Source organism: Simochromis diagramma, unplaced genomic scaffold (assembly GCF_900408965.1).
Source record: "Simochromis diagramma unplaced genomic scaffold, fSimDia1.1 OVJJ01000419.1, whole genome shotgun sequence".
NCBI lineage: Eukaryota > Metazoa > Chordata > Actinopteri > Cichliformes > Cichlidae > Simochromis > Simochromis diagramma.
In genome coordinates, this window is record NW_024387244.1 from 3612419 (window position 1) to 3639049 (window position 26631).

General features: G+C 40.6%; 1 protein-coding gene across 1 annotated transcript in view; it reads right to left on the reverse strand.

Annotated features, from left to right (window-relative positions):
* Window positions 1–26606, reverse strand: part of si:ch1073-396h14.1 (disintegrin and metalloproteinase domain-containing protein 10) — a 30879-nt gene extending 4273 nt beyond the window's left edge. Inside the window, exons 1-12 of the mRNA XM_040052982.1 lie at window positions 26379–26606; window positions 24152–24299; window positions 23786–23904; window positions 23024–23179; window positions 17768–17853; window positions 16840–16962; window positions 13220–13312; window positions 12780–12948; window positions 6421–6584; window positions 2917–3088; window positions 2645–2789; window positions 2213–2396 (exon numbers count right to left, since the gene is read on the reverse strand). Coding sequence (XP_039908916.1) covers window positions 2213–2396; window positions 2645–2789; window positions 2917–3088; window positions 6421–6584; window positions 12780–12948; window positions 13220–13312; window positions 16840–16962; window positions 17768–17853; window positions 23024–23179; window positions 23786–23904; window positions 24152–24299; window positions 26379–26439 — 1620 coding nt within the window. The 5' untranslated portion in view covers window positions 26440–26606. The remainder of the gene's footprint in view (window positions 1–2212; window positions 2397–2644; window positions 2790–2916; window positions 3089–6420; window positions 6585–12779; window positions 12949–13219; window positions 13313–16839; window positions 16963–17767; window positions 17854–23023; window positions 23180–23785; window positions 23905–24151; window positions 24300–26378) is intronic.
* Window positions 26607–26631: the final 25 nt, after the last annotated feature.

The following is a 26631-nucleotide window of genomic DNA, read 5'->3' on the forward strand; positions in this document are numbered from 1 at the left end:
AAAAAATACAGAAAAGTATACCAGGTTCAATTCAAACAACACTAGTTCAAACACTCAAATACGTACGCACACAAAAAGACATGAGCTAGTTTAGGGAGTGTTTTTCATTTCATGTTAATACATCAGATTTAGCCATTCATAACCACTCCTGGCTAATGTCTCATAAGAAAACTGGGGAAACAGACAGGTAAGAGGTACTGGGGCGCTTGTGTTGCATTAACTTTTTCAGTGTATATAACACTTACAGACACTTATATAGTGTTCGACAGAGTTTAGAAACTGCCTCTTACTTTCTGAGACTTTGTAATGTGGGGATCTGCATCACAGATGTGTTTCACTGTTGTTGTTTTTTAAGCCTGAAGTAAATTTATGTTTGACATGTTTTGATGAACCGAATATGTTTGTTTGAAGTTTTTTTTTTCTCTTTTGTGTTTCGTTGGAAATAATATATCAGTGTCAGTGAAAAAAAAGAGATGAATTTGAGAATTTTAACTAAAGATACGTTTTCCCTTTCTTGGTTTACACTATTACTTACATCTTCTTAAAAGCCTTTTATCATGTTTTACGTTTGGGATTATATATTTTATGTTCCCGGGTCAGGTCATCCAGGTTAGATGAGGTTAGAACATCTGGAGAATAATATATCCAGAAAACCACAGTCACAGCTGGAATAAATGCTCTCCTGCTGAGAGGACAGAGTAACGTCTGTGTTTAATTTTGGAGGGAGATCCTGTTGTTATCCTGCTGGTTAAAAAGGATTCTTCTCTTCTTTTTTCAGAAATGCTGTGTTAAAATGGCACCTTTGTTTACACCTGTAATACCTGCCAGTAAGCACAGACGGTGGGTTTTAAATGTTCTGATTATTTCAAGATAATTTTCATTTCGTGCTACCTAAAACAAAAACAGGAAGCACTTGATTGTATTTTAAATGAGAAACTGGAAACAGCCGAACTTATTTGTGTGCAACGCCCTCAATCACTTTTAATCAGAAGGCAAATGCACAAGTCAGCTGATGGGAGGCAACTTGCACTCTCTGCACTCTCAGACACACTGGTGAGTGTTTGCAAATAATTGTGCTCTCTTCTATAAAAGTAGACAGACTGCTTATATGTTAGCATTCTGTCTGCAATATGCAATCAGTCTGAGTCAGTCTGCACCGATGAGTGCAACTCATCTGTAACACGTCTCTTTGCAATAGAGAACTACTATATAAAAGCAAGGCTAGTTTGCAGTTAAATCACCTTTCTGCAGCAACGATTTCAAGTGAAGACATTTCTTAACTTTTATTTAAAATAAGTGAGACTCTGGCTGAATTGTAATGTGAATTTCTGCGTATGCAGACGACACGGTTTTATCAAAAAAAGGTTGCTTGTTGTGCCAAATACAACAAATATCATTGACACTGATATTTTTGTATGATCACGATATTAGGTGTAGACAGAGCTGACACACAACACAACAAACTCACTCACTGAACACTTTGTTAGGAACCGCTGCTCAACTGAACAATGTAAATATCTAATGAACCAATCATGTGGCAGAGTTGTTGCCAGACAGGCTGGTCTGAGTATGTCCGAAACTGCTGATCTGCTGGGATTTTACCACACCACCATGTTGAGGGTTTACAGAGAGTGGTCTTAATAAAGAAAAAATATCCACTCACTGGCAGGTCTCATGGATGAAAATGCCTTGTTGATGTCAGAGGTTGTGTCAACATATGAAGAACTCTTTTTCATATCTCTGAAAGATGAACCAGAGTAGCAAAAGACCACTCCAGGTGGCACTCTTATTAGCTCATAACAAGAAACCGCGTGTACGGGATTGTTAAAATTGGACCTTAGAAGACTGGAAATCTGTTGTCTGGTCTGATGAGTCTCTTTGAAGTTCTGCGACATTCTAATGGTAGAGTCAGAATTTGGCTTTGACAAATTCCACAGCCTACCTGAGTATTTTTGCCAACTATGACCATGTCCTTATGACCACACTGTGCCCATCTTCACCTTATAAGGTGTCTGGCGAGTGGACGTGATGAAAAAGAAATCCCTGGAAAAGCTACTAAATGAACCTTATACTGAAAGTCTATTGCCATGTGCTGCTTTCAAGGTCAAGATTCACATGCTTTGCAACATTGCTGCACACTTGCACACTTTCCCTCATTGGGTAACGGAGTGTGTTAAGTAACGCTCTGGTGTGGTGGATGTGCCCGCCTCACCCCATTCAGGCAGACACGCGTGCCCTGACTGCACACAGTGAGGTTTTCCTTGGCAGCTGGCTTGGGGCAGAGCGGGGAGAGTCCTGAGCACACGCTCGCTTTCTGGCAGTCTGTCTCCTCGTCGCACCTCTGACCCTCTGGCTTAAACTCGCACTTCTGACCACAACACAGGCCCTGACTTGGACTGATGAATGGAAGAGAAAAAACACCACAAACATGGCTGCACATGAGAGCTACAGCTAAACTAAACAAAGCCGCATCTCGAAACTAGAATATAAATAGTTGAGATGAAAGACTGATGATGAATATTTAAATTTATTAACCACAAACCCATACATGATTGAACTACAAATATTCAGAAAGACCTGAACAGCTAATTACAGTTTTGGAAATCATTTTCGCACACTTTGATGTTGTGTACATGTGGAGTACCTGCAGATTTTACCAGGCTTGAGGTGACACTGGATTCCTACAGGCTCTTTAGCACTGTAGCAGCAGAGATCTGTATCTTTGTTACCGACATCACACTCCTCACCTTCCTCTATGATCTGGTTTCCACAGATGGGCTGATCACTGACTGCCCAAAATGAACAGACAAGCAGATAAACACATGAGCAGATACACACATACAGATATAGCCTGAAGGCTGCAGCAACTAGTGCACAATGTAAACAGGATGCAGGACACTGATATTTCTTCCTCACCCGTGAAGCAGTCATCTTTCTTCAGCTTCAGGATGTTGCTAACGTGTTTGATGCTGCAGGGTGAGAATTTATCGTTGTTTTCACGCGCCCCGTCTGTGGCGTAAGGAAACATCAGGTACCTGCCTTTACCGACATCGGAGCCGAGGTTCCCGCAGTTAGCGCCCTCATCGTGCTGAAACACAGACAAAACGGCAAGCATCTTCACTCGACTGTAAAGAGAAGCAGCAAGCTGAAGATATTTGCTTCCACCTCTTAAATATAGATCGGGGAATCAACTTCCTTCACTGATCACGATGAGGAGCTTTTCCAGTCATGTCCATCAGCAGGCCTCAGCTGAAAGGGCAGTTTTACTTTTAAGAGCAAAAAGACAAATCTTGAATCCCCTGTCCATCTAATGATGTGTTCCACATGTGCAGTAAAACTAGAGCTTCCTCTTTTTCTGGAGCTCATACTCTTAGGATGTCAAAGTCTCTGATGAATTATTAGTCTAATGCAGAGACTTGAAGTGAACATGCAAACATGCTGAGGGAAACGGCATTGATGTGGATATTTTTGCATATGTTTAAGATTAGGTTGAAAGACACTGGTGATTATACAGTCGTCACTTTATCTGTCGCTATCTGCAGCTCTGGGTTTGCCAGGGCACTGCAACACAGCAGATGTTGGAACTCTTTCTTTCAGCATGCATAAAACTAACTTGAATTGTGTTTCCACTCTCATGCCTCAGTTTCTTTTGTGGGGGCTTCAGACTTTACACCAAACCTTGTATTCGCTTCTAGTGTATACCAGAACTACGCTTTCTTTAAAGCTGAAAAACAGGAAGAAAAGCAAAGCTGTGTTCAATACCTCTGCAGAGATGTATGTAACAGCACTTCCTGTTTACTTTTTGAGCACCTGTAGCAGTCTACAGATGCTGTTTTCACAGACACGATGTGATTTTAGGTTAAACATAACCAAAAACAAAGATAAATGTTTATACTAGAAAGCTTTTCCAATTCAGGAAAAACCTGGTGTGCTGTTTCCTTGTATTTTATGAGGTACTGAATGTTTCTTCTTATACAAATATACATAAGCTCTATGCACTACACCCCCCAGAATACAATGAGAAAATAAGGAGCGGGACAACAAAATATTCAAGAACAAAGGATAAAGCAATCAATGACTATACAGTTTAAGTAAATATGATTTATGGAGCAGCAACACCTGTAAACAAATATGGGGACAGGGGAAAAACTTAAAAGTGCTCCTATATGAATATGAATAACAGGTGATTATAAATATATATCTAGAATATTGACAGCAACATTACTGAGTAGAAAAGCGCGTGTGCAAAAAGGGTGTAACTGTTGCAGTGTTTACAGTTGTAAAGGCCACGGGCAGGAATGATTTCCTGTGTGGTTCAGTGGTGCTTTTTTCTCAGTCTCTCACTGAACGTGCTCCTGTGGCTAGCCAGCATGTCATAGAGTGGGTGGGAGGTATTATCCAACATTGTCCTTATCTTGGACAACATCCGCCTCTACGACACCACCTTAAGGGAGTCCAGCTCCATCCCCACAACGTTACTGGCCTTGCGGATCAGTTTATTTGCCAATCATTGCATTTTGTTTTTATTTACATTTTACACCTGAAAAAAGACGTTTCAACTTAATGCAAATTAAGACTTGCTGCCTAAATCTGCTTTGATGGTTTTGATAGTTATTTTCTTTTTATCCATTCATATTGGAGGTAAAGCAAAGAAAAGATATAACTTTTCAGATATTAACCTGGAAGCCAGTCTGATAAATGACCTTCAAAAATTCATTTTGTTGTTGCTGACTTACAGTTGCAAGGTGTAATGGTTTAGATAGTGAAGGTCGCCTTTGCAAACTTTGGTCTTGTTTCCAACCCATCAATGATGTCCTCTTTATATTTCAATTTATCTTTCACCTGATGAATTCATTTTTAAAAATCAGTGTAGAGATACACAGTTTGGAAGAGAAATATTCTGAAAGCTAAAGTGTCTTTTTAATCAAAGTTTCTCCCCATCACAGTGCCACCCCTGTGCTTTTTCCACCATGAAGTTGCAGGAGAGACCTTCAGTCACATGTCTTTATGTCTTCCTCGATCCTATGCAGCCTGGAAACATGGCTGTCACAGGAGCAAAGATATTAGAGGGGCGCTCTGTGCTTACAGTAGTTTAATTTATAAAAAGCCAGCAGGGTCTGACATAGCAGAGCTAATCTGCTCAGGAATGCCTCGGAGGGCTCTTTAGTGTGTGGTAATATGAATAATAGAGAGCAGGGTGAAAAGAGAGTGTGGAGTGCTGCTGGCGTTTTGGGCAGCAGGAGAAAGGTTGGAGGTGTTAGCAGCTGTCACACATACTGAGGTGCAGGCATTTGCGCGCTTATATAACGTGTGTGCTGTTATTGAGGTGGCGGAAGAGACTGCCAGGCTCTGCTTATGGACACAAACAGAGAGTAACCATAGGACACAAGTGACTGACATCAGAGCTCCTCCCGTTCCCTTTTTTGAGATGTACCAGTGAGACTGAGACAGGGGTCCCTATAAAAACAAACCAGTCAATAAAGGACAAGGTCTCCAACGCCCACAGAAGTGAATCATTCACAGACAATTCGTTCCAGTGCAAACAGCCGTGTGACAATATGCGACACAACACTTTGAATCTCTGGGACTCGTCACGTTCAGCAAACAGCCAACGTCGTTTTATGTTTAAATAAAAGATGGAAATGATTCAGGTTGAAACTAGCAAACAGACATCCAGGATACACTGAACCCATGAAACGTGCAAATCGAATGAAAAGTCTCCTCACGTTTTACCGTCACTCATTAGTACAACAAACAGAAACAGCAGCAGATATGGCTGCACTAAAAAAAAGAAAAGAAGAAGAAAAGAAAAGGCATGATACATTTGATTTTGTTTTCTTGGTGCTGAGCAATCTGGCTTTCATTTCAATAGAGTTTTTAACCATGAGTAAGACTGATTCCAATACAGGTAATCCTTCAGTCAGAAATCACCTGGCCTTATTTTGGTGCATGGAGCACTGTTGTCACTAAAGCTAGGCTAATGCTAAGTCATTACTGTCTCTCAACAAAAACACTGTCTGTCTAATAACCCACAATTTGATTTACATGAACATGAAATTGTGGTCGTGGAGCCTTGCAGTAGTTCTGGAAATTAGCAACATACGCTAGCTGCACCATGGAGATATAGCAGCACAGAAGATTGAGATGTACTTTTTAAAGGTAAGATGTTGAAATGCTATCAGTACACTCAGATAAATACAACTTAATAAATACATAAATACAACTGAATACAACTTGCTCTGTCTGCCTCTGCAATATCTACAAAAGGCCTCCTGTTCGACCTTCTAGATATAATTTAAACCACAACTGACGTCAACAAGTTCCGACATATATGAAAAAATCTTTATATAAGTTGTATGGTTGAATTGTAATCATGTCTTGTTTTGGGTTTTTTTGCTGGTGTTTTTCGTGGTGACTGACCGGAGATCCAAGGCTGTGGCCGAGCTCGTGTGCCAAAGTCAGCTGGACTCGTCGAGGAGGCAGAAACTGTCCGTAGTTCTGAATTGTGACCAGACCTGTGTTCAGGGTGCAGTTAACACTGTTTTTGAGGGTCGCAGGCTTTGAACACACTCCTCCCCAGTTTCCTTAGATAAAGAAAATAAAAGACAATATCTGAGATTGTGAGGTTCACTGAGTATGTGACACTTAAAGTTAATACTTAAAGTAAATATAGTTTAAAAGGTGAAACTTCTGAACATTCCGATTTATCTCAGCGTTCTCCTGACAAACCTTTACATATATTTATGTAACATTTATGAATTCATCTCAATCTTGTAAGACCCAACCCATCAAAAATAGCCAGAGAATTCAGATTTTTTTGGGAACTCAGATGTTTATTAACCCTTAGAACAAAATCCACTTTTTTTTTTTGCTGTATCATTTTTTGTATGATATATTTTGATGATATATCTTATTATTTTTTGTATTGCATTTGATGCATTGGGCATTTTTGGCAACTTTTTGTTAACAACACTGTTAATTTTATACAAAAAAATAGTTTTGTCCATAACATGTTGAAATGATGGCAGGTATTGATCATGTTGATGAGATAGAGGCCTCAGAGGGTTTTGTTATGTTATATGCAACTGTAATTAGTTCATATCTTTGTATAGCTGTCGATTTAATACATTTCTGTTTATTTATATAGCAGCAAATCACAACACTAATGCCTTCAAGGTGCTTAATAGTGTAAGGTAAATAATTGACAATAATCCAAAAAACCCCAACAATCAAACAATCTTCTATGAACAAGCACTTTGGTGACAGTGGGAAGGAAAAACTCCCTTTTAACAGGAAGAAACCTGTGGCAGAACCAGGCTGTGGGAGGGGCGACCATCTGCTGCGACCTTGTTTGTGAGGGGAGCTTCTGAGTGCTGCAACCAAATGATCCACATAGGATTTTAAAAACCACTGAAGCAGCTGAGGAAGGTAGAAATACAGGTCACTGCAAAGCTGTAACCTCATGAATGCCTCCTGAGTTGATAAGGAAGATCTTACAATCATAGCAGAAACGAGCTGCAGATCTAATTAAAGCCTGGCACCTGTTACTTTACAGGGTGATAAGATTGCATAAGTGACCTTGTGCTACTGGAAATACTTTAAAACCAACAGTGCTCTGCTACTGTGGCTCCAGTTTGAGGTGTGGCTAGAGTCAGGTGAGCTCTCCTTTTTTTACACCAAAGCCTGTGGTGGTCATCATTGCCTTTCACTTTACATAATATCCATTGAAAGCCATTCTTACAATTACAAACAGCTGTCCACAATCACATGGAGGGATATCTGGGAAGTGATGTCATGTTGCAGCTGGCCAGCCACAGAGCTAGCTCTACAGAAACCAGTCTGATTGGTCAGGCTGCACACCTATAGGTCAGAAAGACTGTTCATTGGATAAAGTATGATGTGAATACCAGTAGTTTGACATTATCTAACTAAATTTTCAGTCTTATAGGGTCAGTTCTTCTCATTGTCAACAACACACCGAACATTGGAGGAGTCTAACCCGCGTTTTCAAAGCACAGCTGGGGAGTTACTTCCCCATCTTTTCATTGGTTCCCGTGCACCCGTGTGTCGTTTGAGGTTGCAGGTCTTGGCAGTCTCGTGACTTTTATGTAACATCCTCTTACATAATGTTATCAGCGCCACCATTTTGGCGGGAAAAGCTTGCAAGGTACGTGTCCGTTTCTGAGAAAACCGAGCACACCAGGTGTCATCGCGGACTGTGGGAAAATGTCGCTGGCATCTGGATCTCCCACCTGCATGTCTTTGTTACGCAGTGGGTGTAAGTGTGACAGGAAGGGTCAGGGACAATCAGAGGTCAGAAAACAAAAACAGAAGCGTACCCTATGACACCAGGCTGGAAGCAGTAGCAAATAAAATGTCTTCTAGATAAGCGAAGGAGGTTTGAGGCTATTTTATCTTTTGTTAATTGAGACTTTGAGGCTTTTAAGCTTTAGATAAAAACACAAAAAGAATTACGATAGACTGCCATTACTATAAATCCTCCGCATAGTTAAAAGTCAAACTGCCGAGCACGGCTTTTCCAGTCACATTGATGAAGAATGCTGGCTGCTTCTTTCCTCCATTCCCTCCTTTTGACCTGAAATGGTCCCCCTAATTCAAGGGGCTGCATTTCCTAGAAAGAGTGTTACTTTAGAGGTCCCCACTGTGGGTTTTGGCAGCGAGCGTGCAAGCGATCGCAGAGTCGGCCTGCACTCTGTTCCTCTCCTTTTCTCCTTCTCGTCTCTGACACACAAAGGACGCGTACTGAAAGACTCCTATTATTAGCCTGCTGGATAAACACAGTCTGCATGAGCAAACAATCATCTGGCTCGCTTAAATCTAATGTACACACCGACACACACACACACACGCACTCACCATCAGCAGGAAACATGCGTGTATATATTGTATACATACACTAACGGTAGAAAAAAAGTTTATATGGTGACACAGCATCAGTTAACATCATAGCACACACAAACACTGAGATGCTTACACAGCACACACACACACACACAAGCAAACACACATGGTTTTAATGTAAATGAGCAAACGCTACAAAGACGTTAAGGGTCTTTCCTTAGACCTGAACATATCTGGGGGAGTCGGAGTACCCAAATAAGACCTTTAACAGCAAAAACAGATGCAGTGAACATTTTGCGTGCCAAAAACAACAACTAGTTCCCAGATAATACGCTGGTACTACTCAGGAAGGCAACCAAAAGTACTGTAAATAATGTACGTCTATACAGGCTTCCGCTCAAGGCTGTCTTTGTCTCCAGAGTTCAATGACCTTGCAGTTGTGTGTGTTTATTTGCTGTGTTATGAGGCTGTTTCGAGCATTTTTATTGGTCAGAGACTAAAGACTTAATCTGACGGGTGTGTAGCACAGCTGTTAATCAGCCGGGGTCTTACGCTTTGTATGTTTTTCAGCTCCAATAATGTCAGTATAACGAAATGAAACTATTTCATTGAAAAGGCTGCCACTGCTGGTTATTTGCACGCATTCATTTTATTACTGCCGTCACCAGTTGTACATAGGTTTGATTTTTATGTGTCCTTCATCTTTCCTAATTCTTCTCTATAATAAGGAGAGAGAGCAACAGTATTTTGATTCTCCTGCATGTACTGGACATGCAGGAAATTGACAATAACAACAAAAAAAATCATTGAATCTTAAGAAAGTACTTTTTTTTTCTAGTTAATTGTGTCAGGAGAGACCCTAGATGATTAAAGTTTGAGGAAGAAACCAAAGAAATTATATTATTCTTGTTATTATATATATTATGGATATATATGGCTATATGGACATATATATATATGGATATATTATATATTATATATTATTAGTTCTGTCCACTCACTACACACATATTTCTCCAGATTACAGTGTGAAAAATCACTGACAGAACGACGACTAATTTGAAGTTCAGTCACAAGTTATGAGCCCTGCATGCCACCAGTACAGAATAAGGTTATTAAACAGCTTGTTATAGCTGAGATTTTATGTACCTGATCTGAATAAGACTGTTTTTGGTACAACACACATAAAGCCTTTAATTGGTCTACTTACAGTTACAGAGCAAATAACTGGCCTAATAGTAATTAGATACTTTCGCTGCTTTCCAAACTGCATGCCATGCCATGCATTTTATTTTACTGCGCTTTGACACTTTGTCCTTGTTTGAAAGCTGACAGAGAGGCGTACAGGCAAAGGGAGTGGGTGGGGGTGGGTGACATGTGACAAAGATCTAAACGTCCTACACTGAATGCCCCGGCACCAGCTGAAAGGTGATTAACCACAAATAAGAGTCGGATCTAAAGGAGAGCAGCTGTGCTCTGTCTAGCTTTTCATACAGCAATTATTTTACAGATACAAGCTACATTTTCAAAGCAAACCATGGTAATGGGAAAAAAAAGTGCTTTCTCAAGTTTTCTTTGCAGCATTTCCTTTAAAGTTTCTCCATGTCTAATATAGCTGGTGAATATCCCCTCCTTTGTGTATGTATACGTATGTTCGAGGCCATTGTAAAGATTCATTAACGCTAAACGTAATGTCTGGAAACTTACTGTCTTGGTGTGGTTCGAAACTCTGAGCTGAGCCCAACCCCCCATCTTCCACTAACATAGAAAAACGCAACTTGGAGGGGTTAGAGGAGGAGTTTGGTGTGGTGGATGGGGGTTGTGTGTGTCCGCATGTGTGTGAATGCAGCACTTTGCTGAGGCTGCAGATGGAAACGGGGTCTTTGAGTTTAAGGGCCAGTGGTGAAACCACTAAGAAACTGGTCATACGGAGGTCGAGTGTATCAGCCTGTGGAGGTCAAACCTCTCTGCTGTGTCTATGGGAGATCACATGAGCCTGAAAAGTCCTAATAGTGTAACTGTGTGTGTGTGCGTGTGTGTGTGTGTGTGTTACTTATGTGAGATGTCACCATGGCAATCATGTGGTGGAATGCAGCTCCAATCCTCTCTAAGTCGTCTAGGAGCGGCTGTGTGTGTGTGTGTGTGTGTGTGTGTGTGTGTGTGTGTCAAAGGTTCAGCGCACCCTAATCGTATGTCATTCTGGTGGTCTGCTCTCACGCCCCTGAGTTTAACCAATCAAATGCTGAATGTGAGACATAGAACCAATCAAGAACCTCCTACTGCAACAGTTCTCATACATGTGGTCAAGTCCTTCCAGCACACCAATGATACTGCACATCTACGGGAGCTGACTAATGCTTGAACCGTACGAACTAATCCAGGTATACTGTGGCAAAGTGGGATGGGAGTTTATTTATTATTATTTTACATGCAAATAATAAATTCATCATGTTTTCAAAAGAAATGCTTTGTGCAACATGCAGGTTTGTATGTGAATAACTGAGGATTATTACTTCAATGTCTCAGACCCAAACACTGCATGTATGAAAGCCTTGAAATGGGAGCTGTCTAATTCCTGTAACTGTGCAACATTGTCATTTGAACAAGGAAAACTATGCTTGGATGCATTTTAGGGCAACCAGCACATAATAAAACATATGTGTTTCTATATACAGTGGAACCCCGACTTACGAATACCCCGTTTCATGAAAAATTCAAGTTACGAAGGCACTGAACGGCAATATTTCTGCCCGTGTTACGGCAAAATGCCCGAGTAACGAAATCCGCTGGCTCTGATTGGCTGAGCCTACAATGCCCACAATGACTTCCGAATCATGTGACAACCCCTTGGCTTCCGCTTTTCCACTCGAACGACATATTGTTGTCCTAGTTAGCATTTAGCCTATAGCCTATCATTCAGCATTGCCTCACTCAAAACGCGCAATGGGTGCTTCAACTTACGAAAAATTTTCGACTTACGAAAGACCCTCGGGAACGAATTAATTTCGTAAGTCGGGGTTCCACTGTATATAGTTCTTACACCCACTTCGATACCTCATTTAATGCACATTCTTATTTAAATATTCCTTTTCCAGGTTACAAACTTTTTAACACTGTCTGGCTCATATCCACACATTCTGTATAATTCTGTATAATGTATTTGCATAACGCTGAGCCTGGCTTATGTTCTCAATGCATCCTTTTTAATTTTTCAGTGTAGAAATGCTCCAGCAAATATTTTAGTCTCTATTAACTGCTGGAAAATGCTTACCAATGCTAAAAGTTTGGATTTTTAATAAATAATGACATTCTTTGGTCTTTGTAAAACTGCTTTCAGATGAAGATATGAAGATAGCATCATGATGTCTGCTACCTGTGAGAAAGAGAACTGATTCTCTCTGTGTCGTGGAAAAACAATGAGTTTATTTTGTCCAATTCTTGAAAAATGTTGAGTTGTTCCTCCAAGTCCAGAGTTTAGCTCATACTCGTATTCAGGAGCCAAAACACAGCTTATACTGATGTTTTAATAGCGGTTAATTAAATCATTGTACTGGGGTGGCAAAGTTGCAACGCTAACACTGACTGGTCCAATGCATGATGGTCTCGGTCAATAGATGGTTCGTAAAACTTTTGTAGGGAGAGCTACATGATGATTTTGTAGTCTATTAAACAGTGGACGTATTTCCAGGAGCCTGACTCGCTCTGTGCATTATTTAGTGAATGAGTAAAGGTTCATTCGTAGCCTAACAAGTGTCCCAAATTCTTTGTGTGCTTCTTTTGTGAGGAAACCAAACACAATATTACATTTACGGTACCTGTGGAAACCAGTGTTTCCACCATGCTGCATATGCATTAGTTACATGAAGAAGTCATTTGTTTATGATTTTTGTAAAAGTGGCAAAGTGATTCTGACTCACCGGCTTTGCCTTCCCAGGCAAGCCCCAGCACTCCACTGTAGTCTCTGTCAGTGAGCAGGTAGGACAGGCAGAAGTTGCCCCAGTTGTTCTCCGAGTACAGACTTAGCAGTTTCTCGGGGCCGATGTACAGAGGAGACAGCGGGTCATTTTTATCCTCTTCTGTCATCACCTGGAGACAGACAAACACAGGAACACTCAAACACACCACAGTTCTGAGGTCCTGTATTTCAGCTTATTTTGCTGCTGTGACTCACTTCCACTCCAAGAAGAAGACACATGGGCACCATCACCGACTGATGCATGAACCCAAGTATCTCAATAAAAAGCTTGTTCATGACATGATTTTGAATGTGTAAAAGCTTCACTGTGTTATCAGCGATCAGCAACTGAAGAACATTGCTCAAAGGTTTGTGGAGTTTGTGCACTGTTCTGAAGCTTACTCTGAGGGACTTGACTTTAAAGTTGATCAACTGGATTCCACTGAAGTCCACCTTGTCGTAGATGTCATTCACAGCCCGGATGTACGAGGCGACCTGGGAAACCACAGTTAATGCGAGAACAACAGGAATCTCTCTGGAATTAAGCTAAAAAAAATTAGCTTTTTTGCCTTTAACAAGTCACAATAAGACAAGAAAAGGAAAAATGAAAACATTAAGTGATATATCATAATAACTTATTCTATCTCATTTATAAATAAAAACAAGATTTTCAGAAGGTTTAGCATTTTATCCTTTCAGTGCTATAAATGATATTTTCGTCTTGAAGATAACCTTCTCCTGCTGATTTGAAAAGATTGAACAATAGAAATCTGTTGACAACAATGTGACTGTTCTATATGTAAATGTGTCGCGTCAGGTATTATATAAAGCACTGGGTGTTTTTGTTGTGATTGGCACAGATTGTAACAGTTTCAGCAAAGCATGTGCACACCGGTCACATGCGCAGGTTTGATTCTGCACAGCAGGAGACAAACGTACAAAAGCGCCTGTGGGGAAATGCTCATGAATGTAAATATTGACAGCTTGGATGTAGGAGACATTCAAACTGGGACAGGAGCCTCTGACAACAAGGTTTTGCTTATTTACATTCAACGATCCCATCACAGCATCAGTTACAGTATATTTTCTCACTCTGTGCAACAAAGGTCTGGCGCTGAACCAGAGACAACAAATGTGCTTGTTTAAGGTGGAAAGAATCTGAGGCGGGTCAAAGAGGTGCTGAAAGGGTGGACAGCACAAGAAACTCCAGAGAGAATAACAAGTAAACTAAGGACAAACTGACTTACTCATTAACTGACTTGACTTTGACTAATAAGAGATTTAATTAGTCAAAAAAGAGATTCGTGGGAGCATGAACTCACATCTGTGCACTTATCTTGTTTTATCACAAAAATAATGACTCTTTATTGGTTTTTAATTCGGAGGAATCAGAAAGATAATCATACTGAAGTGGGTTTTTGCATTATCGTATCATCTTGTAACTAAACTCAATTTAAAGTAATGCATCATGTGACCTCTCTGTCTGATTATGTTTCTGACTGCATTGAGGCAATGCGGGGACATCGGCAGAAAGTAAGCTTTTAGCTGCTTGTCTGCTGATGTCGTGGCAGATGGCCCCGCCCCTCCCTGAGCCTGGTGCTGTCGGAGGTTTCTTTAAGCATAGAAAGCAGTGCTTGTATAAATGGGTGTGAATGGATGAATGATACATAAATATGTCTGTGCAGGTTCTCAGCCCTCCAGGTCATGGTAGTCTGAGGAGTTTGGGAAGAAAGTGACTGGACTTGTTTTACCTCTGGTCAGAGAAGCTTCTTCAGCTCTAAAACCAAATGGAGAGTCCCAGGTATTTAATCCGTAGTGGGAGTTGTCCCTTCAGTGCGTCGTTGACCCACTATTGACCATGGGATGATCTGATATTATCGTGTTGGTGTTGTTCCTGGAACAACATAGTAAATGTTGTTCCAGGATCAACATTGCAAGTGACCAATCACATTGTTGTGACGTTATTCTTTGGCGCGCCAAGCCATTCGTGCATTTATGAAATTCCAATGTTGCAAGGACAATATCAATTCTGCTCAGCGTTTATTAAAGGGTTAGGGTCAGGGTCCGTTGATTGGCGGACAGAGGCGGTTTCTCGCAGCTTAAGTACAGTTTTTTGTTTTACGGCGGTTTTTCCCGAAGTCGCAAAAGTATGACGTCACAACATTCTGATTGGTCACTTGCAATGTTGATCCTGGAACAACTTTTACTATGTTGATCTGGGAACAACACCAACACGACGATATCAGATCGTGCATTGATCATGTGCCCAACCACGTGAGCCAAAGTCTGAAAAAGGGTGTAAGTCATTATCAGCAGAGGTTTTGGGTAAAACCATTGTGTGACCTTGCCCAACCCTTTCAAGTGATCCTTTGAGATTATCTGACGCAAGATGTGAAGCGGGTGTTGAGGTGCCTGGGAAGGGATCTCAAAACTGCACTGTAGGTGGCAGACAGTTGGAGTTGTAACCCACTGCCTCTGTTCAAAGATGGTGGTTTTAAGCGGATATAGATGGCTTCTCTTACTCCTCTTTCAAACCATCTGTCTTCTCTGTCCAAAATATGAACTTTGGCATACTCCAAAGAGTGACCTTTGACCTTTAGATGCAGACGCACAGCTGAATCTTGTCATGTCCAGGTGGCTCTTCCATGTTGTGCCTTGTGTTTATGGAGTGGCTGTTTGGTTTCTCCAGTGTAGAGGTCTGAGCACTCCTCGCTGCACTGCACTACATATTTAGCTTGCGTTTTAGAGTTTTGTCCTTGGGATGAACCAGTTTTTGTCTGAGGGTGTGGCTGGGTCTGAAGTGTACTGGGATGTCGTGCTTGGAGAAAATTCGCCTATGTCAAAGCATAAAGCGCTTTGAGTTCTCAGGTAGACCAGAAAAGCACTATAGAAGAACCAGTCTGTTTACCATTCATCACATTTTTATCAATGATTTTCTAAAACTTTGATTCTGCTTGGCTTCAGTTTTCAAAGAGTTGGCGAAAAAGGGAAGGCAAGATAAAGCAATGTAAGCATGGACAGTTCACCATTTACCATGCATTTAACATCTAAACTTCACCTTGTTCTCAGCATGGCAGTTTTATAGCTGTCAGTTATATGTTTTAAAGAACATACTGAAGAAACTATGTAGAAAAATGAGAACAATTCTAGTGCAGGTCTTTGCACCTGACAGAGCCTCATTTAGCCATGTTTGCAGCCAGTGCAACATAATGTCCCTGCAGTGCATTGCGCCATGGCTGCTGTGTGCGTCAGAGCGGGGCCTGGCATTTGCATCTTCGTTCGGCGTCAAGGTAGCAAACACTTTTATTGTTGACTATCCCAAAGGTAAATAATGCAGCACAAATTGTTGTCCACTCAATCCTTTGATGTTGGTCGATACAAAATCAGACAAAAGTTTAAGTCGTGACCAAAATCCAACCTTAGCCCAGCATAATGCTCCTTTGATATTTAAATAATATGATAGCATGTAAAGCCTGACGCCGTGTACTGAACTACTAGCTGGTACATTTACAAAAAGGATGATAAGCAGTAAACAAACATAGATTTAGTATAGTTTTTTTTGTCTGCCTGTATTTTGAAACAAGAGGCTTGAATGATAACTTAAAGTCTGACTAATGATTGCACTTGTTTTATTAGGATAAGGTTTTACTATCGACGAATGACATTAAGTGACCTGTGTACCCAAAATCCAGGACACCGAATGCAGTTAAGAGTGTGTAAACAAAGCGTGGAGAGTTCTGCCAACAGGAGGGGAAATGTGCTGTGATTTGATGCTCCTGCAGGATGTCCCAATAGAGAAACACTGTGCTCTTAAACGAGCGCCCTGTGGCCCTAAAGGCAGGGGATCTTTTGTTTGTGATGTCAAAAAAGCACAAAGAATCAGAACTATTCTTAGCTCTGTTTTTTTTTTTTTTACATGTTTCTATTTAGATTTTTGTGAATCTTTCTAACCTTTGCAGCAATCCTGAATATCTGAAGCCAAACTTCTTAAGTGGCAAATAAAGCAGTTTTGAACTTCTCACCTGAGCCACAACAGCTTCGACAGACTTGAATCTTTTGTAGTAGAGGTAGTCAGCACGAACGTGGAGGAGGCAGGTGGTCTTTGACTCATCCAGAGTTCTCCTCGCCTGGCTCACTGGTGCCTCCTGTGGATAAAAATGCAAGGACATGATGCAAAAGAAAAACCGATGGGAGACTGATTTGAAGTTTGTTATTCTCCATAGCAAATATTCAACAGAATGTACTGAAATTACAGATCTGATTCAGGGAGAAAGATGTCATGAAGTGGCAAAAACTGCACATACACGAGTTTAAGAAAATGAAAGCAGATGAAAGTGAGACTTTCTCAAAGTAAATGTTGACACAGAGCTCGTACTCATGACCTAGTGGGAGCGGGGACAGGTAGTGGCAGGAACACAACTTGGATGCTTAAATGGGAAAAACATCTGTTGAGAACATCTCATGACCAAACAGTGGAAGTGATGTCTGACAGGAGGTATGTTGTTAAAAATGGATTCATACTAATGTCCCAACATTCACTGTTGACAATAGACTTTGAGAGCACCACCCACTTGGTCATAGGTTAACAATTTTCCACGTGCCCATGGGGAATATTAGATTAATTGATACAGCAGATGTTTATAACAGCTGTTCTTATCATTTTACAGCCAAGGTCGCCTGTGAGGCGGCCGCTCAGCTCCCTGCTGGTCACCACGCTACCGGTGATGTGATAACAGCCTTCTGGAGTTATAAACAGCAACTTACCCAGTGACTCACGAGGCCCAATAAAAGTGAATGAATGGTCAGTTATAAAAGATGAATCAGACACACGAGTGAATTTCTTCCAAAAACAGTTATAGGATTGGCTATAAATAAAGATTACAAAGGAAGAAAGAGGAGGAAAGTGGATACAGAAGATCCCTCATTCAGTTTATGTCTGGATGATCATACCTGACTGGATCTGAGGTTTTGGGCGAGGACGTTTAGAGTTTTTGCAGCACAGAATCCATCGGGGGCAGACGTCATGTATGACAGAGCTAGTAACAAACACAGATATTTACAGTCACAAAAATACTGAATCTGCACTGTTCTTCTACCTCGCCTTTAGCCAAATACACAGAAAGTTGCAGATTGCCAAGCCAATGAGTGACGCTTGTCCTTGAGCACGTTTATTCACGTTGCTTTCTCTTCAGTCATGCTAAATAACTGAGCAGAGATCAAAGGCTTGCTCCACCTGCAACTATTCAAATTTACTGGAACAATTTAGAAAGATCAAAATAAACACATGATGTGATGTACTCGTCGGCCACAGTGTGATCTTTGGAAGATATTTGTGCTGACATGATAATGGTAAATAACTTGCTCGGCATGTTTGTTTCTCTAGGGGCAATGATCAGTGAACAAATACTGAATATATGTATGTAAGAACTGGACTGCACAGAAATATTTCCTGCCTGTACTGATTGCTAGAACTAACCCCAACCCTGTACCCCAACCACAACCCGGTGCGATCCTTATTCTCTACTAAATAGTTGCATGAGGTCACAATAAAGACTTTACTCCTCTAATAAGAAAAAATCTACAGCTGTTTCTGGATTTTGCTGGGAAATTTTGAAATCCTCTCTTTTAGACCTGTTCCTGCTGTACTTCATTTTATTTATTTTTAGTCATTTCCAAATGGAAGTTAATATCAGCAATTAGAAAAAAGAGCAACAGAATATTTAAAATATCAAGTGAAAGGCCCTCAAACTGGAAACTTACACGAAAATCAAATCACATGATGCAGATCAGTCATGTGGTTCCACTCTTGAATTTGCTAACGATAGCAAAAGCTGGGGATTGGATCCTTGTTGCACGAGCGACCATTCGTGCAGCAATCATGGGCAGAAGCACCCTCACACAATTTGTAAATAGGCCTGCATTTGGAAACCAGCACACTGGTCTGGAGTGAGAGCAATGGAGCCACATGTGGAAATGATGTTATAACTGCTGCTCTGATTTCATTAAAACATTGTCCATGATTTGCAACACCTCTGGGAAGGCTGTCTCATTCAATCTGATGCAATAATGATGGGTCTGCAGCCACGGGGGGTATTGCTTTTGCATGTTTTGGCGCATCATGTTGCATTGAAAAAGCCGCAGAATTTCACAAAAGTGCAAGAAGTCAAAAGGTGCTCACACTGAAAGAGTACAAGGTTTATAGTCAGGAAACCAGTGCAAATGGAAAGTAATGTAATCCACTCTGCATTAATGTTGACCAAATATTATTGAAATCCACAGTTACAGTAGAGTCACATGACATGATGATAAGTGACTTTAAGGGGTAATGCAAAGTTTGTGTGTGAGAGACACTCAGGCATGAACCTACAGTGAGAGAACACATGATTGGATCACACCATTATACCAAAGTCCTTCAGCCAATCAGAAACCCGTAATTCATCCTATACATGGCACGAGTCGGGGTGGGTATAGATGCGGAGGCCTAAATGCTGGGTGTCGACTACCCACAGACTGAATTATTTCCAGACCACATGTCCATGTTCTCTTCCTTAGTCTGTTGAAGAGTCTCACAGCCGAAGACAAATCTTTGTGTAGTCAAACTTGCAAGCAAATAGTTTCTTCTTTATAATATTTGTTAAGAAATAAACACCTTTTTCCAACTGGAAACCAAAGACAGCAACTAAATGGATTTAATTGGAATGGCCTCTTGTACAGTCAGGGCAAACAGAAAAGGATTTTCCCAGATGAAAAAAACCATCAGTGTCACATTTCAGCCAAGACCCTCATTTCCAACAGATGCTGGAAGCCACTTCTACCGTGAAGAAAAATGTAGATAATCCAATCCAGAGTCAAAGTCTTATTCCAGCTTTTTAGTGTAACAGTTACATTATTTACACACAAAACAAAAATTACAATCCTGCCACACAATCACAGAACAGTTAAATCTTTAATGGATGCTCTTCCTGTGCATAAATTGTTGCATTGTGCTGAAGAGATTTGGGTTGTTTGGGAGCAGGTCCAGAACAGGCACTGAGGATGGAAATGAATAAAATATGTGTGCATAGGAGAGCTCCGTTTTTGGCCTAAAGTTACTGTTTTAGGGGCCAGATGAGCTTGTTGGACCCCCCCTTCTATTTTCTGGGGGGCTGGGAGCCTATCCCAGCTGTACACAGTGGGCAGGTCGTTTGTCCTTCCCGGGCCCATGTTGGACATTAGATCTCTCTTTCTTTTATCCCATAGCCTCTGTCTCTTATTGTACTCGCTTTTATTGTTGTCAAAATATTAATTTAACAAAAGTATAAGTGTCACAAGCATCATCTGTGATACAGTAGTATCAGATAAACTGTTTCCAGCGGGTGAACATTACTCATGAACACATGGTCGTTGCCCAAATTAGATCTTTGATCCAACAGTTATTCAGTGGAGTCACAGTTTGCCCGATGATGTCATTTGCACACTAACTGGGAAGTTGCTTGGCGATCCTACTTCAGATATTTCTCATCAACCCACGTCTTCTCTATTTATGCAATTTATGAAACTTAAATACAGCTAAAGGTACTTCCCACTATGAATGACACTTGCTGAATATTTGTTTGAAATAATGTAAGAACATTTTGATGCATCTTCAGCCATTTTCACAAATGCACTGAACCTTTCTGAATTAATCAGCAGAGACTCAAGTGTCTAGCCACGTTGGAACAGATTAAATGGTGTTAAAACAGCAAAATGCAAAGTCTGTGTGGGGTCCTGTTGTGCAGATTTACCCAATGTGAGACTTGCCTCCTGGAAGCTCGGATTAGGAAGCACCCTCACCTGGATTTTAAGCAGTGAGAACAAAGCTCAGACAAAATACCTCCCTTTGTGTGCTACATGCCAAAAAGGACAACTATCATTTTCAAGAGCTAAGAACTCTTACATTTTCCATCCAGAGCATCACCTGCATGCAACAACTGAAGCGACTTTAGCACCGACTCAAATGTTTAATGACTTTCTTGTATTGCTGGAATATCAGGAGTTCAGCCGGGGTGAGAGTTATTTCTCAAATTCTCCAAGCTTGCATGTAATAGATCAGTAAATACAAAAAAGTAGATGTTTGAAGGTCCATTTATGTCATTGTAAGATTACAAAATGTAAAATAAATCCTCAGTAGATGTTCTGAAGAGGACATATATTGTGGGCAACGACTACTTCCTGATTGTAAAGGCACTTTCAGTTTGGAGGAGCAATTAAGGACCCAGCAGTTAAACATTAAAAGTTATAATAAATGTGGATATGTATTACTTTTCATTTAACCAAAAGGAATTTGAGGTTAATAATTACCCATCATTCTTAGGCTACTCCCTAGCAGTAGGAGTAACTGCAGGTAACTCCCTATGCACGATCTCAGGGGCAATGAGTACACGTTCCCTGAAACACTGTATGTACTTCCAAAGTACTTAAGATGGCTTAGATGGCTAAAAAGATTCATAATAAATAGAAATTTTAAAAAAAGTAAATTCTCATAATCACAATGGAAAGTCAATGATATGTTTAGGTAAACTTAAAAAATATAAAAATGTAAAACTAAAGATTTTCCTTCCTTTTTGGTATTGTTAATTTGTTACACTGACAGTTATAAACTGCATTTTTGCAACATAATTGTTTTAATTAAACACATTAAACATCTAGGGGGCAACCAGCTTCCTCTATCTTTATTTATGCAGCCCTGAAATTAAACAAATTTGTTTCTTATTGCCTTTTTGATAGTATTTACATGCATAACTTAGTGTTTAGTACGTGGGTATGTCCCTAAGATGTGTCTATGCATTTTAACTTTTTTGCATGTAGTTTAATGACCTTTAATGGTATGATTGCATTAGCCAAAACAGATACTGATAATTTGAGTTTTTATTCAAATTTTTAAATGACCAGGACAATACTGACCATCATCTATGGGCGGAAGACTAGCTGAAGGGTTCCCACAGTGCAGACAAAATGACTGGGCACATTGTTCATATGTTCCTTAATGTTACCACACTGCACTATGATGATTTGCTGCAATATGTCCGCTCCTGGCTTGACCTGTCCCCCAGATCTGAAACATGTTATGGCATCAGGGACTGAAAGTTCCTTATGCGTCCCTTGTTGCCTCCACACGGCACCCATGGGAAGTGGAAATATACACAAGAGCAGACGCATTATGTCACCCATCTCGTGGTCTAATTTACCACTTTGTTTAGAAGCATTGATTGTTTATTTATCATCTGCAAAATCTTTCACAGCTTCCTGCAGATATGCTGGCCTTGTGAATGAAAGAGCAGGATGTTAACAGCTGCGATGCTATCGCATGCAACGTTTGGATACAGCTTTGAAAGACGCTGAAGGAACGGCAGGAGGATTAGGGAGGAAAGGCAGCCGCGGGGTCTGTGCAGACTTCTGGAGAAACGGTGGGGGGAGACGGGGTTTCTTGCACAATGTGAATTATGTTTCCAGTAAAAAGCTTTCTTGGAAAAATTCAGATACTATTGCAAATGTGCACCTTCAGCAAGGGAATCACACTTTGGCATCCACATTGATTCATATACTCTTTGACGGTTGTCTGACGTACCCCATCTGGATAGATCATTTGATCCTTAGCCAAACCCAAGTTCATCTTAATCTGTTGTTGTAGAAATTGTCTCCAAAGCCCTCAAACCCTGAAGAAGTCACCACATATTGCCTTTCTTTCTTCTTCTCCTTATTTTAGAAACCTACCTCCTTCTCTCACTCCTCTTCCTCCTGATTTAGGCCCAAGTCTCACCCACCCCTCCTGTTTCAAGAGTCACACCATCTTTGGTTTATCTTTTCTTTGGCCAGTGCCCAGGCAGTGAGGGCCCCTACACCCCCTCTTAAAGGGCTTTTCTGTTACATTATAAGGTCCCCGGGTACTACACTGACCTGTAGTAACATTAGTTTGAGAACTACAGGCTGCAGATACTACACAAGCGAGGAGCACTGAGGATGAAAAAATAGAGGGAAAGACGTGTTGCTGTAAAACTGCCAAAAGGGCCATTAATCAAGCTATTGATATGTTTATGCCAAAGACCAGGAAATTCAGGTCATGGTGTATCATTTGGATTGCAAACGCACAAATATCCTGCACAGTGAGCATTACTGGGACCCTTACTCCAGAGGCACTAGAAGTTTGAGTGCAGGACAACCTTTTCATTGAAGCCGAAGCAGTCTTACCCATGTCGTCCTCACGGTAGATTATCGAGTGGTGGTCTGCTGGACTGCTGATGTATCTGTCAGACGGCTCTATGTGATAAGTCCCATTTTCTGTATGGATAGTTCCCTCAAACTGTCCCTGTAACACAGAGCCATGGCAGGCGGAGGCAGGTTCACCTGCATGACCAGGGCAGGAGAGACGGGGATTAGAGAGAGGTGAGATTATATATGATACTGACAGAAACCTGAATACAGGGGGCAGCAACTGCACACACAAGGTGAGGTATGGGGTAAGAGAGAAATCAGCCTTTTGCAGCTCAGATTACTTTTTAAAATCTTTTTATATATTTTGCATATTCTGTTGTATTTCTTTTGTTGTATATTGCTTAGTTCTTCATAATGGTTTCTAAATTTCCATTCACTTTATTTATCTATTCTGTTTGGCATCTGTGGACAGCAAAGAAAGAATTTCATTATACAGGGAAATCTGTTTCTTTCCATTGCATATGAAAATAAACCTTGAAACCTGAGACTTGAATGAGGACTTTTGAAATTCTGCAGAGGATCTTTTATCCTTGTGCCCAGCACGGTTTATTTTGGCCTAATCAATGTGGAGCTATTACTAAAGATGTTTCTTCAGGTGGAACTTTCCAGATCAAGCCGAGGTTAAATTCTGATTGTAGTGAAATTGGTTAAATAGATCTTTGCTTTTTTTTTTTTTTGCAAATGTAGACAAATTGTTTGGAGTCCCACAGGATGACAGGATATCTCTCTGATACCAACCTTCTAGTATTCCTGAGTAGATGTGGAAAAGATCAACATACGTTGAATCATTTTCACTGACCAGTGTAAAGTCTTTGGAAAATACTGCACTGTTTTGCCTCAAAAGCAGGTGGAAAGTCCTGAAGGGAAGAAAAACACAAACAGCTTACAGATGTGGTCAAAGCTTTGTAGTGTTGTGGGAAGTATGCAGATCTATAATCTCCTGAGATATATGGACTAATGAGTGACTAATGTCTGACATGTGTTACAGGTTTAGGAGCAACAACAAAGAGTTTGCACAACCAGGTATTTCCTATTAGTTTAACCAAAGAGTTGCATATAGACAGACATTTTCAACCAGTCGCCCAGACGGAAATATAAATTTACCTGTGAAAAGCAGTAAAATTCAAATGCAGTGTATAGTCCTGAGATTGTGTGGCTCTCTTGGCTCTCAAGTGCCTCCTGTGAAGATCTTCCCTGTCGTAAGACAAGCCCTCGTAATACTTTATGTAAGGACTGATGCTACTCACGGCACCTGTTGGAAAGGAAGATGTTCCTATTACTGAGGAAAAGCAACATTTTGAAAGTATTTTTGTTTCTAATTTTCAGGTAACTCTGATTTTAACAGCTTGTGACTACAATTCTCTATGGCATGCTGGATATCAGCATCTGAGCCAAATCCTGATTGATAGTGATCTATTCCTGCCTTATCTGCACTTGTAGTTGATTACAGTTTGTGGGCATCTGCTTGATGCAGGAACAGTTTGGTGATAATCTGTACCGTTTTCAAAATGATAGAGCACCATTTCACAAAGCAAAAGTGATAACTAAAGGCTTACAATAAATCAAATTAACATTATGTTCCTATTGCTGAGAAGTTCCAGTCACCCGTTTCAACTTATCTAATTAGTGGTCATAGTGGGGTCTCAAGTCTGTTGCAAGGCCAACACAGAGACAGACAACCATTCGCACCTACAGGCAATTTAGGATAACCAATTAAACCGCATGTAAAGTCTTACCCAGATGGTGTATTTGAACCCCAAACCTTCTTGTTGTAAGGCACCAATGCTATAAGCACAACGCCACCATGCTAGCCAACTGAGAAGCTCGCTAAACCTTATCCGACTGAGAACCTTTGGTCGGTCCTTATAAAGCAGGGGATCAAACAGAAACACTTGACCAGCTTCAAGCACTGATAAGGCAGGAATAGTATGCCATAAATAAAGATAACAGTCCAGAAGCTGATATCACATTGTGGTTCGAAATATAATAGAAACATGTTCAAAAAGATCAGATGAACAAAATCTGAAGGTCCCGAATTTGCACCACTGCCAAAGCTTGGTCATGACTGCAAGCAGCCTTTATAGAGTGATTTGTACTTGGCACACTACACCACAAAGTCAGTCCTGATGCAGATGACACATTCCTAATCTTAAAAAATCCTTGTTTATTACAGGAAACATATTCGGTTTTTTAAACACAATCTTTACTCTGTTTTGTTTTCCAGCAAGTTGTGTTTGCAGCTGTTGGAGGTTAAACAGCAGGGGAGTTGTTTTGGAGTTGAGCCTTGTTATCTAGGGCCATTCTAAGATGCTAAGGTTTTGAAATAAATGTTGCTGTGCTTTATTAATGTAAACCTAAACCAGAAATGTGATTGTTACTAAGTGTCAACATTCACTCTCTCAGTAAGCAATGGGTTTGTAAAAAGTTACTTTAAAATTAGACATGAATCCAAGTCTGCTATTCATTCTATTAGTAGCTTTATAGTGCAGTGGTTTACACATGGGCATAGTAAGAAAAACATCCACAGTTCAATGACAAATAGATACATATTCCTTGGAGGATGTGCCAGGAAGCATCTGGTGTAAAAATTTGCCAAATCAGATATGTGGGGCTCCCCCTCTTGAATGAGAGCATCAAAAGTAGCTGCTTCTAAATTCTCAAAAATATCTTTCTTCTTTTTGAAAGATTTTTTAATTAGTTTCATTGTTAAAGCAAAGAAATATTAAACATTTTGAATATACATAACTTGTTGGACTTCAACATGACTTCCGATCAAGATTATAATGACACAAACTTTGCTAAGCACATTCATGCTCCAAGGAGAAAAAATAAATCCAGCAATAAACCCAAATTTATCCTAAATAATCTTTCCAGACAATATCCTCTTGGCACAATCACAACAATTTTAACTGTCTGTCTGCCTAAAACTAATCTTCCATCTACTGAGTGTTTTCTGGCTAACGGCAGAAACCCTTGAGGGAAGAAAATTATAATTCCCTGTAGCTTGCAGCCATTTTTAGTTGCCCATCATGAGTGACTCCCGCATAAATACACTATAATGCACTCCAATAAGCAAGACTAAGTGAGCAAAACATTTTTCTCCACTGCTGATAACACTTTGCAAGAGCACACTTCTGTACAGCATTCCTGAGGGGACAGGTTGAGACATGTCTCGCCCAGGACAGACCAGTCCACCAAAACACAGCCATTTCATACACACACAGACACTCAGGCAGACTGACGCTTGCATACGCACATGTGACTACAAACAGCCCTGCTTATTTTAGGTGCAGTCCTAAGACCTCTTATTCAGACAGTATTTAGAATCTACCTGTAATCCATTCATGGCAGCCCACAAGCAAAAGCAGCAAACAGCAGTGTTGGACCCCCATCGTCTCCTTATTGGGGCGCTCTTCTCCTTTCCTCGCCTCTCTCTGTCTTTCTCATCTCATTTCTCCTTACCTTTCTCTTGGGCTTATCTCGTACCTGTGGTTTCCCACACTGGAATGTGACTACTTATAAAATTCAAGCCATGACACAGGAAGATATGAACACTGACACACTGGAGAGGCACATTCAGACTT